General features: G+C 41.6%; 1 protein-coding gene across 1 annotated transcript in view; it reads right to left on the bottom strand.

Moving 5' to 3' along the window:
- COL25A1 (collagen type XXV alpha 1 chain) overlaps positions 1 to 14,964 on the bottom strand; it is a 435,346-nt gene that overhangs the window by 111,206 nt on the left and 309,176 nt on the right. Inside the window, exons 8-10 of the mRNA XM_070611755.1 lie at positions 6,614 to 6,673; positions 4,989 to 5,096; positions 2,251 to 2,286 (exon numbers count right to left, since the gene is read on the bottom strand). Of these exons, the coding sequence (XP_070467856.1) occupies positions 2,251 to 2,286; positions 4,989 to 5,096; positions 6,614 to 6,673 (204 nt within the window). The remainder of the gene's footprint in view (positions 1 to 2,250; positions 2,287 to 4,988; positions 5,097 to 6,613; positions 6,674 to 14,964) is intronic.

Raw genomic sequence — 14,964 nt, 5'->3', positions numbered from 1 at the left:
TTTTTCAACCAGCTGTGAAGGCTATTAAGACAGAGGTGGATGAGCTCACAAATATAATGTTGTACGAAAGAAGCCAGACACAAACGTGTACATACTGCATGATTCTATTAACACAAAATTCAAATGCAGGCAAAATGGGTCTATACTGGCAGAAGTCAGAATAGTGGTGAACTTTGGGAAGAGGAGGATGGTGACTGGGGGGTGCAGGGGGTTTTCCAGAATATGATCACGGTTCTATTTCTTGATCAGGTTTGCGGTTCATGGTTACGTTCACAGTGAAAAGTCACTGAGATGACACTTACGATTTGTCTACTTCCTTTTATATATATTATAAAAGTTTTCTTTCAGAAAAGGATTTTGCTTATTTAAAACCAGTACAGTGCACTTTAGAAGATCATTACATTACACATATCCTTTGAACATTTGTGATTTCACTTAAGTCTCTTAGCTGCACTTTTTAAACAAGGATATGAATTAAATCTGAAGGGTTAAATAGAAAAGAAAAAGTTTATAGAGAAGGTATGCAGCATCATCTTCATCTGAAAAGGTGCTACATGAACTGGGAAATCAGAGCCACTTAGGGCTGGGTGGGAATTTATATCCAATGACATTGAACTAGGAATTGCAGGGAAATGGGATGAAGTTAATATTCACGTAGTATATTCTAGAGAGTATACATGAATTTAAGGAAGATAAGATAATTCTTAAAGTATTCATTTTTATCTCAGACCTTGTATACTAGGATGCTGCACAGGGCATCAGGGCAGAAAGCCACTGGCAATGACGAAAGCCCGAGCAGGCTGTGCGAACCTGGAGGCGAAGGAGGGCTCCTGAGCATCCCAAGCACCTTCAAGGGAAGAATTATGGGAGGAACCTGTTTTGACCATTATCCAGGATAGAAACTACAGGTGCATTCAACTGCTTAAAGCAATTTCAAAATTTATATTGTCGTTTTCCAAGAATCCTTCCCCTCCTGTGACCCTGTGACCCTGAGAGCTAATTCTGAACTTGTACGCAGAGTTGCCACTGATGACAAATGTTTTGTTTAATTATACAGGTGGTCTTCTGTTGTTGTTTTTCTTCCAGTTTCTTCTTCTTAAAAAGAATCCATTACAGTCCCCCCTCCCCAAAATTATCTACATCAAATATCTATCTTGATTTTATAAGTCAGCAACAGAGAATTTCCAGGCAGTGGGTCAGATTCCATCCCAGCCTGCTTCCATTTCACCAGTGATGTTTCGAAGGCAGCTACACTACAGCTAGGACCACAGCCTCATGAGTTTCCCCCAGGAGGGCTGTTGAAGGCATCCCGTGCAGGAAGAAGACTTTGACCTTTAACCCATTCACACATTTGTTCTAATTCCTGATCAACTATGGTGTTCCTGTGCATTAGTTTCACTAGGACCTCTATTTTTTAAAAATACACTTTATACCCTGAACACCTGCATGCCGCATGTCACATTATGTCGAATGGACATGATGAAGCTTGTGTTCACTGCATCCAGGACGAGCGTGAGACATAGCTGTCCTCTGGAATTTGGGTTATTGGAACATCACCCTGGGCTCCCCAAGATTGCTCATGTCATAAAATAGGTCAGAAAAGCTGCTCCAGAGACGGAGGAAGAGACAGGGAGAGGTAGGTTGAAGGATTCTACTCCTCAGGGCTCAGCAAGCTGCACCAACTCTTCCTTCACTGGCAAAGGATAAATCGTGTGGAACTTGGACCTGCATGTCCATGGGCAAGTCCATGTGGAATCATTTCATGATCTTTTTTAATGACAGAGACCAAGAACACACAACTGTTTCTCTCTGAGTGGAGTCCTTCAACAAAAGAAAAACTTGAATCACTGAGGAAGGTTTGCTACACTGATTGACAGTCGGTCACACCTGGTTCCTTTGAAAACTCATTTCTGTTTAAGCTAATAGGCAGACACCTGAATTTAATCTCCCTTATAGCAGAGCTACTTAAAGCAAATTCTCTCCTCTGACCTTCCTCAGCGTCTCTCTGTCTCTCCCCCGACCAGGACTCTCCCTCTCTTTTTCTCCTGTGTCAGTTCTGTAGACGTGTTGTCTTGTCATCCTTACCATGTAATGGATAGGCCATACTACTTTTTAATTTTCACTAATTTCCACTCTTCCTGTTATAGGTCATATCACAGATACACTTGTTACACATAATCTTGACCACAGTTTTGCACAACTTGGCCCTCCACTATTTTTAGTATAGAAATGATAAATTGAGATACTTGCCATCAAGCCTTGTTCTCCTGGTTTCCCTGGTTCACCCTTGAGAAAGAATAGTGATAATTTTATTACCGCTATAAACATTAAAAACCAATTTCAATCTTTTTTTTCTTTTTCACAATATCCACTGGGGTTCATGAATGTCAAATATATACTTTTCAGGCTAAGCAAATGAATGCAAACACAATGCAATTAAAAGAGAGCCAATGTTCTTTCTTCAAATGCATTTTATAAACATTTTGGGATTTAACAACATGAGACTAGATTACGGCAGAGATTTAAGAATTACGCCAAGGATGTATTCTAAATAAAACTGTGCCAACACCTTGATCTCAGACTTCTAGCCTCCAGAACTGTGAGGCAAAGAATTTCCGCTGTTTAAGCACAGCAAAACAAAACAAAACACCAAACTAGTAGGCATGATTTAAATCAATAAATGGTCCCAGAAAAATATTTAATCGTAATTACAGTAACGTTTTATTTATTATGTTGTTTATGAGGACATAAAGATGACGACATAGTCCACTCAGTGAGAATTCAGAACTTCCATATATAGGACACAGAGACCACTGCTCTTAGTGCAGAAATGAGGTAATAAAATGAGCATAGATTGATTTTGAATTTTGGTCCTCCTGGAGTAATGATAGCTAAAGTAAGACATTTTAATAACATTGACGGGGAAAGTCCTGGCATCTTATACTACTATCATCATTTCCTAATACTCAGATTCATACAGAATTCACTGTTGTGTTCTATTGTCATATTATTATAAAGACAGTCATTGGCTATAGATATTTTTCGGAAAAACAGTGCTTGTAATGCCAATATATATAGATGTTGCTGGACTTTAAAATTAAGTATTTTTTAATAAAATCTTTTTCTAGTGGTTATGATAGTATATACAAGTAAACTCTGAGACTATAAATCCAGTCCAAATTATATTTGTGGAATTAAAAAGATATTCATGAACCTTTGTGTAAAAAGCTCCATTTCTTACTTAAATAAACTATATTCATTTAAAAGATGACATAATATTTGGATGGTTTACAGTTTGTCATACCTTAACCTTTATCTCTGTTTCTTAAAAGTAATTTATAGCTTGAATTTTCTGTAGAGGATACAATGTCCACTGGTCTAACTTTTTACCATCAAAATGGCTTTAACTACTCTTCTTATTTGAAGAGACACTCATTATATCTCTGTTGGTAACAAACAATCAATTTGAGAGCTTTAACTATCCCTAAAGCTGGGCTCTGTCTTTTGGGGTATTATCCTGAGAAAAGGCAAAATTAGAAGAAAGTTTTAGGAAGAAACCACTACCTTTGATGGTTCCGTGAAAGCAATCCTAACAACCGGCAGATCATATGTTGAAAGTCAACTCCTAATTTCATATGATACGTTTACAGCAGCTTTCAGAAGGGGAAATGGGACTTACAAGAAGCTCGTGTCAGAAGTGTTTTAAAGTACCCTTATTCTTACAGAGTGAGTCACTCAAAAAATATATATGAATATAAAAATGAAATACATGAAAACATTAAGGACTATGGCTGATTTTTATATTTTTCTTGTTGTTTGTCATTAAATGCCAAATTTTCTCCTTTGTGGATAAATATTTTCACTATTACTTTATTTTGTTTGTTTGGTTAGGAAGATTGGCTCTGAGCTAACACCTGTTGCCAATCTTCCTCTTTTTGTTTGAAGAGGAGTGGCCCTGAGCTAACATCTGTGCCAGCCTTGCTCTATTTTGTATGTGGGTCACTGCCACAGCATGGCTTGGTGAGTGCTGTAGGTCTGTGCCCATGATCTGAACCTGCGGACCATGGCCACCAAAGTGGAGCACGCCAAACTTAACCACTATGCCACTGGGTCGGCCCTCTCATTATTACTTTTATACTACAAAAACACTAATGAAAATAATTTAAGTTAAAACAATACATTAAATAAATAAATAATTTGCTTCAGCAATAAACCTGAACTTCAAGTGCTAAAGTCATAATATAGGTATAAAATTTTTTACCATTTTCCATGTATTTCTGAAAATTGCTGGGTTGCCTCTACCAAACCTAACCATTTATGGACTCTCCTGTACTTCTCTATCACTGACACCTGACCCATCTTAATGACTAAATGTTTAGATCTAAGTATCAAGATCGGTTTTAAGTCATTTCTATCAATAAGCTTCACATCCAAGGACAAATGATATTCAAACCACATCCACTGATGTCTTACCCGTGAATCTTACTGTTTTATTAGCAATTTTTTTGTCAAGTTATTACAGGGGATTAAATATTAGGAGGATGTACCTCCTTTACTTTCCATACATCACACAGGACTTGGTTGTCTGTTATTGATCCTTTGGAAAATGTTGTCACTTTAGTTTTCATTATCATTTTGTTATCATTATAATTTTCCCGCTAGTCTTCCATTAAGCGGAAGGCGCTGGTGCACGCTCTGTCAGGCGCCCCAGGCACAGACGTCTCGGGCCTCACCTGGAAGCCAGCTCAGTCACAGTCTTCCGTCTCTCTGTGGTTTGCGTGGATGCCCCGTGGACTGAGCGGTAAAGCAGGATCCTGCTGGCAGTGCCTCTCTGCCTGGGGACTTTCCCATCATGCCACTTCCCTGAGCCCACTCCACTCACTTGACCCCCCAACCCTGCAGCCCCCACCCCACCCCACTCCATCCCAATTCCCAGTCCATAAACGGAACAAAACCTGTGAGAACAACTGATCCAAAAAGCAACTCACGGGCACTCCTGGCATTCCACGGGGGCCGTCTTTCCCAGTGTCCCCAGGAGGCCCTCTTGGGCCTGGAGGGCCTGGAGGTCCTGGAGGGCCAGCCTGCCCTTGGTCACCCTACAGTGGAGAGGGGAAGAGACCAACAATGACCACAAAAGATAAAGACTCAGGTCTTCTTTTCAACACCTTAAATTTGTATTATCTAATCCACATTTAAACAATGAAGAGAACCAGAACAACCAGAAACACAGAGCCTGTAGGCAATTTGCCTGCCAGCAGGGAGCCAATAAATATTCATGCTGGCTGAGGCGGCTCTTGGAAACCATGTATGTGATCACTACACTCAGAGCTGGAGTAAACATTTTGCCTCCCTTCACCTACGACAATGCTGCCTCAGTGATGTTCACCTTGTTTAATAAATGGCTGCATTTGTAGTCGGACAAATGTGTTTAATTTTTCATAACCTATAAAATTAAATGTACAAGGCTGTTGTCCAACTGTCTAATAATTTATAAATCACCAAAGCCAGAGAGCTTAGAAACTGGATCTGTTACTGGGTATAATTTAAACTTTCTTTTTTTTTAATTAAGAAAAAAATAGGTTTTCCATATCTTCTTATTTTGGTACTTTCACAGACATTTCAAACAAATGCAGCTCACTAAACATAACTGTATTCTAGGATATTTCCAAATAAACACCCCCCCTCCCCACCCCCACACCCGCCCCACCCCTGAGAGGTAAATGGTAAAGTAACAGTACACAGAGTAATAACGGAACGAACAGAAGACATCCGACTCAAGCAAGAACGAGCACTACCTTAATCAGGCGGCGTTTAATGAGCTGCTGATCAGCAGAGAGAAACCCATGATTGATTTTAGGAAACACCATCTGATCAGTCAGGTGAGGTCAAAGGTTGAAGTTCAGAGATGAGAGAGTTGAAGAATAGACATCAGAAGGCCCCAAGAAAGAAATAGAGATATACACATTAGACTTATAATGACCATTAATCAAAATAGAACTGGTACTTGTGTCTGACGTCAGACCCTCTGGCTCTCCTGAAAGAAACAGAACCCTGAAATGGGATGGTGAGACCAGATTTTTAGTTAGAAGTGAGGCTTTTTTGTATCCCATCATTTTGCTGTGGGCGTTGGGCGTTTTAATGTGTCTGTTAAAGGAGCAGGTCAGCTCGTGCCACCCTGCATCCTGCCCTCTGAGCAGAGAGTCCGCAGACAAAGTGCCAGTTCAGTTTCCGTCAGACTCGTCAACCAGCGTAAGGTGGCATGAACGCGGCTGCCATGTTAATGCCCAAAGTCCAGAGTGTGCAGGATGATGTAATCGACTGGAAAATATCCCAGAGCTTGGATGCGTGCAAATTAAACCACCGAGGTGTGGTGCAGCCCTAGACAGTCACCCCGCCTCTCTTCATGGTCCCAGCTCTACCTCAACACATGCTCAAGATTCTCCTTCTTAATATACGTTTGACCTCACTGATATAGGTGGGCTCCCAAGGACCCAGTAACTTCAGTTGTATGAGGACAGGAAGCAACTGGACCCGACAAGGCAGTTTCGCGTTGGTGCTCACTCTTAGGCTGACTGCCGGCCCGGCTGAGCAGGCATGGGTGCCAACCACAAACCTTGACGGTGAGGATCTGATTACTGTGCAGAGCGGCCACTGTGGGGAAGCCTGGCAGGCCCTATGGACGTGGCACAGCACCAAAACAACACGACACAAACGTCACACAGACATCTCACTGAAGACACACAAAACAAGCGGTACAAATGCCACCCTCTCCCAGCTCTATGTCTGGCCTTGGTGACACACTGTAAGCAAAATCAGACACACGAGGCCCCCAGGCAAACCATTCCTTAGAGGGAAGGGTTGATTGTGAACTCTCGGTAACTGCCCCGTGTGGCAGGGACACGGGGATCTGTGCGTACCCCCTTAACATTTCTGGAATCTTACACACAAAATGTTAGTACAAGATGGAGATGGCTGCAGACGCCGTTATGAAAACAGCACTGTAACTCCCGTCTATTGAAATGCTGTTTACAACTCAGGACATACAATACGGGTATTAACTCTTTATCAGACAACAGTGAACAGAATTTTGCAGTGAGATCAGAAGTATTCCTCAGAATAAACCAGCACATCCCACCACTAGAGCCTTACCACCCACATATCAAAATTTCTCTCTCCAATCACATGATGATGCTCAGGGCTTTCCTGTTTCCCAGGTGGTGGATGGAAATCTGTCTCTTATAACATGCGTATTTCATGTCAGAGGGATTTATGGTCACACTCTGCAGTAATTACTTCTGTCACGTAACTTTTCCAAAAGAACTTGACAGTTCACACAACCCCTTGAAGCAGAAAAGGGGTTTTGGAGTCTTTAACGAAGGAGAATGGGGGAGGGGCGTTTCAGAGGCGCCTGCTTCACCCGCCTGCACTGATGCGCCCTCCCAGGCGCTATCATTTGGGTCGGGCTGAGAGAGAAATTTTGCCTTTCTTCTATTTCTTTTCCAACAACATGTGGCATTGGAGCCTTTTATTCCAGTGCTTTTTTTCACACAGAACATGTTTACCATGCAAATAAAACAAACAGCCCCCAAGCCATACAACCACCGGCCTCAGTGTCTGCAGGCTTCGCGGGTGCCCCACCTCCTTCCTTCCCCCCCAGCCCCCCCCAAATCTGTCGTGAGGATGTTTTTAGTAAGGCCAGAAAGGTTCTAGTTTTTTAATTTTATTGGTCTTGGTATATTTTTCTCCCTTACTTCTGCCTTATTAGGGAATATTTTTCTTTTTAAGGGAGCCAATAAAATTGTGTTTGTACTATGAAGACATCTCTTCAGCCCTAACGCCTTTGTTCTCATTCTTTAGAGCTGGGGCTTCTCAGGAAACAAAGCAGAGGAAATCTCATCCATTCTGCCAAATCCTTTCTGATAAGGCTATGAAGTGGCTGGGTAGTTTCGAGGTGACCTGTATCCTCTTTTTCTTCTCCCTGAGTAAAAGTCCTTTAAACACAGACTCGACACAAATTCAGAAACGCTACAAGTTGGAAAACAGATGTGTACAATTTGCTTTTGTTTCACTATGGAATATGAGTTTAAAATGTTATTAGATGGTAATGTGCCAGCATCTTTCCATCTGTGACTCATTAGCCCTATATTACATAGTCAGAATTTTATATATAAACCTCATATTTATGTAACAAAGAACAAAAACAGATACAAACAAGAAGTCTATAAGGGATCAGCATCTCGATTAGTGGTGATAAATCATAATGTCACTTTAAACGGGATTATCTAACAAAAATAATTTAAAATTAAAAACCTTTTAACAGCACACATGGTAGGCTTTAGAAATGTTTTGAAATACAAATGTATAAATAAGTCACTTCTTATACTCATGTCTGAGCATGACCCGCTTGCTGTTTGATCATATCCTCTAAATGCTCACAAAAAGCATCAAGTTCTGCAACTTCTTGGTTTGTTGTCCAGAGTTAATGAGATCTAAAGCGGGAAGTAGACAGGTAATTCTCACCTCGGACAGATCCTTTTCTTCAAACTGAAAATCTCTATTTAAGGAAGCTGATTTTATATTCCTCAATCATCATAAACCTGGACATGCTCCCCATTAGGTGCTTAGAGCTACATTTTAAAGACTTCAATAGTGAACTAGGCACAGGACGTCAGGAGTTTATACATAGCAATGTAGGCAGGGGACACACGAAAGAATTCGCTTAAATTCTAACAAAAATCCCATGGCCTGGGCTGAAATACCCTGGGATCCATGCTTTTCAAACTGGGAGAAAGCTTGAAGGGTGCAAGCCAGTGTCCTGGGTGAGCGTTTAAAGGCAATAATAAATATGGTACACCTTCCTTAAGAGGCAATTTTAATTAACAGTAAATAATTTGAAACATTTTTATGTAAAGCAAACATTGTCATATTATGGGGTAGAAGGCAAACTTTGAGCATATTTTTAGGAATTTTACCCTTTGGCGGTGGTAGAGAACCTCGTCTCATGGGGAAAGCTGCAGACCATAGGTAGACACTGACTGGACTCTCTACTTCCTGCAGGCAGGCGTGGCCTTGCGTGGTCATAACTGCTAGGCTTCCCTAGCTGCTCACACAGAATGCACTTTTTCATTAACTATGCCATTTTTTTCCCACAGTATCATTAGTCATAGTCCTTTCTAAATAAATGGAATGGACATATTTCACTGGGTTTTACATTTTGGAAAACTTGCCTGGTACACAGATGGTTTGAGTGGGTGTGGGGGAAAAAAAATACGTCTCCAGAAAAACTCGGAGGAAGAGCGCAGGAATAAGCTGAAATAATTTGTACAATTTTCACTCCCAAATATTTTGAATTCTTAAGAAATTGGAGGTATGAGTGTAAAACTACCTTGCACAACCCATTTTCCTCCTGAGAACACACTCAGACCACTTCGAGAATCCTCCTGACTTTCTGGGAAGCAGGTAAACATCTCAGGACCGGGGTTTGTCACCGTCCCAGGAGGAGCTCCATCTTCCTTCTTTACGTTCTAGAAGGAAGGACGCAAGCCTATCCCAAAGGGATGTCGAACAAATAAATATTTCATAAGAAATGCTTCTAACCACTTTGAAGCCATAAGTTCAGGATGCTATTATCATTTTTACTACATACTCAGTACTGGTGAGTGTTACGTGGTTACATTATAGTGAGAAAATTTTGTTTTGTCAGAAGTATTGTATAAGGCAATGATAGAGCCAGAAGTTAATCCAGAACTTCTAATTCCAGCCCTTGTCATCATGCAATTTACGTGCTTATAATTTCTTTCTACTTTTTTATAGTTTAAATATTAGAAGGCTTAAAAATTGACTACCATTCAACAATGTTTAAGAAGTATTTTTTGAGGGCCTGCTGTGCAGTGTTCACTGTGCAAGGCCTTGCACCCAAGCTCACAGAGTTTAATGCCTAGTGGGGAAACAGGGGAAAATAAGCAGGCAGTAATCATGCAGAGTGACAACTGTTATGATGCACAGGTAGAAGGGCCACAAAGGAAATCAATGTGCACCCAAGGCCAGGTGTGAGGAACCAGGCGAAAGAGTGGATGGGGCTGGCAGAGCAGAGGAAAACTGCAGACAGACCAGTTAGGAAAACATTACAGTAGTCTACTGAGGGATTGTGTCCTCCAACTAGAGGAGGGACAGATCCAGTTTCGAGCGATACTGAGGAGGTAAGATTCCCAGTACTTGTAGCTTAGCTGAGAACAGAAGGGAGAAAGAGGAGCAGAGGATGGTCCTAGGTCTCTAGCTAGAGAAACGGAAGATGGAGGAAACACTAGAAGAGAGTGGATCAGTGGTTATGGATGATGAATTCGCTTGGAGACTTGCTGAATTTGAGATGTCTACGGACAGCCTAGGGCAGCAGTCAGATATGCATATAAAATAGTCAGGAGAGGGCTGGCCCTGTGGTGTAGTAGTTAGGTTCGTGTGCTCCGCTTCAGTGGCCCAGGGTTTGTGGTTCAGATCCTGGGCATGGACCTACACACTGCTAGTCAAGCCATGCTGTGGTGGTGTCCCACATACAAAGTAGAGGAAGACTGGCACAGATGTTAGCTCAGGGCCAATCTTCCTCACCAAAAGAAAAAAAAAAGTCAGGAGAGAGGTGGGAATCATGTCATGGGCTGCCTGAAGTCACCTAGGGAGGCTGTAGAGGGAGCAGACCTAGGAAAGAACCCTTGGAAAGACTTTGATTTAAGGGATGAGCAGAGGGAGAGGCAACTACAAAGACAATTAATAAAAGAGGTTGTAGAAGCAGAAGGAATGCTAACTCATTTCACAAAAATTCAAAACAGGAAAATGACTCAAAGTGACTCATTAATGAAAACTGCATCATTAATTGTGCTGTATTATTGCACATAAACTGAACTGCACATGAACTGAATCCCTCCACTCACTCTTAAACCTAGAGGTCATTTAGAAGCTAACAATGGCCAAGGTCACTGACAATGGATGCTCACTGATAAGCACAAGGCAGTATACCTGAGATTGCAGAGGTACGGAGGAAAAAATAAACAATTATTTTAATTTTAAAGGTGGTCAAGGGACCCCCCCCCCCCATAGCAAATCATATTGGAAGAAAAAATATGTGTTATGCTGAGAAATGAAAATCCCTGAGTTTCTCCATAATGTAAATAACATCAGGATTCTGTTTGCCCAAAAGCTATCATGCATTACAATGCAGCCACTATAGCAGGGTATGTGTGTGGCATACGTAAAGACGAATATTCCTAGAAGTAGATAAAATGACTTCTAGCTAAGAGAGACCAGATGGGGAAATATTTTAATAGAATGCAAAAATATTTAGGTAAAAGAATAACTTTAGTTTAACAGCAGGAACTGTTACAAGGCTAAATAAGGAAAGAAAAGAGATTAAGAGAAAGAAACTTGCTGCTAAATCATTCCATGTTGCAGGAGATGGTATAATCTGTCTCAACAGAAAGTCAGCTACACGAAGCTAAATAGCTAAGGGAATCCTTTGAACAACCGAATAACACGAGCACTGGAGTCTTTGCAAATCAGAACACATAATGACTAGAAAAGATTGCTTCCTGGAAGTGCAGGCTTATGGAATAATGAGCAGAAAGATGGCAGATCTTCAGCACTGGAGAGTATGAAGAATAAGAAAAAATGACTCAACTACCAACTGGGGAAGGCTCTATTTGTTATGCGTGATCTCATAAGGGATTCTCGGGGTTCTTGTAGTGTTTCCCAATGACAGACAGCTAAGAAAGGCCAACAAAGATGAGATCCCATGACAAGAGGTAGGATTCCTGAGGAAGCACTGTCCTGCCTTGAGGGAACCAGAGAAGCATAGACACCGGACACAGGCGAGAAAAAGAGAACAGCCTCATGGTCTGGGAGATGGTACAAAAACAAAATTGTATCAATTTGATTTATATCAACTTCACTATCGTTGGATCAGAGCTGTTCTCTCTAAGTGGACATTAAGAGAAGTCCTGTCTTCGTGTTTCTTAATAACAATAAAGACAATAAATAACGATGATGATGGTAATGACAGTGGTCAACATTCATACGATACACACTAGGCACCAGGTATTATTCTAAGAGCTTTGGGAGTATTAACTCTTTTACTCCTCGCAACAACCATTTGACAGATGAGGAAGCTGAGGCACAACGAGGTAGGGTTTGCCGACCTAACTGTAAGCCGCAGAACCCAAGTTCACGCCCTGGCCAGCGGCTCCCAAGTCTAGCCTTTTAGCCGCTATTCTTTCCACAAATCCCTCACTGGCTCTGAATTTCACTCCCATTTATTCATTCATTTATCAAGAAGCATTAATAAGATCCTACTACAAACAAGGCAATATTTGGACATTGAGATTACAAAGCCTGACCCAGGCTTCATGGAGCTTACCGTACGACCAAGAAAGGCAGACGTTAAACAAACAATTGCAAATGTGGGCTGGGATCTCTTTGGATATATTTATCTATGCTCTTTCCTCTTCTGTTTTGTCATTTTCTTTGCCCCTCAATCAAGCTCTTAGTGGGCCATCTGCTGTTGCCTCAGAAGAGGTATGAGGAGGCAGGGTGGAAAACAAAACTTGTCTACCAACATTTCTAGAAACCGAAACTATCTAGGAAGACACTCCCCCATACTGAAAACAGGAAGGAGATCTGTGGACCCCAGAGGAGAGGCGGCCTACGCTCTGCTTCCCAGCAGCACTTCAGGAACTCAACAATACCGTAAGGAATACAGCCCCGTGACGTGTCTAGGTGCACAGGACCATGGGTAGCCTTGCATAAGACCCCCCTGTCTGAAGCATGGCACAGAAAGAGCAGGAAGTTCCCCATGCCCCATAGATGTGGCTACAACACACTGCATCTGCAGGGCCGTGCAGCTCAGCACGCCATGCAGACGGATGCCCGCGGACCAGGTGCCTCTCCATTCCCACCCCAAACCTTTTGTGCTATAAGACCCTGGCAGTGTGAATCAGTTCAAAAGGAGGAGGAAAGGGTGGTAAGGAAAATCTCAAGAAGACTGATGTTTGGTTTTTATGTCAGCTCAGCAGAATGGAGGCTCAGATTCAGAAATCAAATTGTTACAGAAAAGTAAAGTAAGTCATATTTCTTACTCACCTGAGTTTTTGGATTCAGAATCACACCCCGGAACTGAATATGATGACTGTTAACCAAACAAAAGCTGTGAGAGTGCACAGAACGGAGACCTGAGCCAGGTCAGCTGGTCAGGGAGGACTTCCCCAAGGATGGGATATTTAAGTGGAGCCCTGCACAACGCACTGGCCCTGTAGGCCCCTGGTGCCTGGCACTCTCAAAGGGCACTGCCACCTTTCCTTCCTGAGAGTATCATCAAGACGAATACTGGAACCAAAGAGAAAATGTATTTTCCTTTTCCAAAGCCATACTGTATCGACACTCATAATACAAAGATTAGGTCCTGTTCCAGGTACTCCCTTGAGCTCAGACTCTGTTCTCCATTTGGGGGAGATTAGGATAGGGTAATGGCAGCAACTACAGGGTGAAGGATTCCTGTGGGAGTTCAGATCGATGAGAGCGGGAGAGATTAACTAAAACATTCATTCTTTCATCTAACAGACGTCTCTTAAATGTACGCCATATGCCAAGTACAATGAAAGAAGCTGTAGGAGTTTAAATCTAGTGGTGGGGGGTGGGGGGTTATCACATGGATGTCAATTCAAATGGAAAACACACTAAATTAGCGCTATAATTGGAAGGACAGGCAGTATGCTATTGGAGCACATTCTGACCGGGGAATGGAGTAAGGCTCCTATAAAGGTGGGATTTGAGATGGGTGAGGAGGCTATTCAGGACAACGGTATTTGAGGTGGGGCGTGGACGTGGGGCCTCTGGAAGAAGGTGTTCCAGTGTGAAGTACAGTGAGCAAAGACGTGGAAGGTATATTCGGGGATTGCTGGTAAGTGCAGTTTGTTTGGGGTGGAGCTCAAGCTTTCTAGGGAAGAGCCGGGGAAAGTTGATAGGGTATAGATGAGGGGGGTCTTCAAGGGAGCTTAAAAGGGGAAGTAGTGGGAAGCCGTGAAGACGTTTATACGATGAGGGCGCCATGCCACATGCAGGTTTGAGGAAGACAACTCGGGCAAAATTACGAACACTCTATTAAAAGTCAAGATATAGTCTATGTTCTCTTATCTGCGATTCCAAAGTCCCTGAAAATGAAATATTTCTTCATAAGTTTAACTCAAGGTTTTCCTAAGTTTACGGCAGACTCATTTGGTGGCAAAAACTTATTTGAACAGATGCGAGGCTATTTATGGTCACTAATAATCCTTCCTAGTGAGAACATGCATGTTTCATGGCAGAAATTGATGGTTTGATTACAGGGCGCCTCAGGCCTCTCCCAGGAGTCGGGCAACATGCGGTGTGTGAAGAATACTAACTTCCCAGTGCCTGAAAACTAAATTCTGAAACACGTTCGACTCGGAGGGTTTCAAGAAGGGATTGTGAGCTTGTTCCAAAGTTCATGACAAAGATCCCTTTAACAGAATTAAAGATCATAAAAAGAGTAGTAAGTTTTGAAGTTAAGGCAATGAATTTACTTTTGGACAATAAAACTTGTTAATATAGGCTAGTCTGGCAAACACCCTGTCTAAATATATAGCAATCTGAATTATACATTATAATTGACACCAGTTTGTAGTAATTCAAAATAAATTTACTTCTACGATTTCAGTTTTATACAGTGATCAGAACTGGTTTGACCAATTGTCTTCTAGTATACATCTTTTAATTAATTGCTTTAATGAACAAATAAGCACATTATAATTATCACACGTTTTGCAAGTCAATGCAAAAAAAGACCTGTGAAAATTTTGTTCTTTTAGGAAATTAAAAAAAAACAACCTCCAGAAGTCTTGTTTAGAATATCAATTTGGTTATCAAACACTGCATAATAATTTGCCTAACACTTCCCCCTTTAAAAAA

Source organism: Equus przewalskii, chromosome 2, assembly GCF_037783145.1.
Source record: "Equus przewalskii isolate Varuska chromosome 2, EquPr2, whole genome shotgun sequence".
Taxonomy (NCBI): Eukaryota; Metazoa; Chordata; class Mammalia; order Perissodactyla; family Equidae; genus Equus; species Equus przewalskii.
Note: the sequence above shows the minus strand (reverse complement) of the source record. Positions and strands in the feature narration are given on the sequence as shown.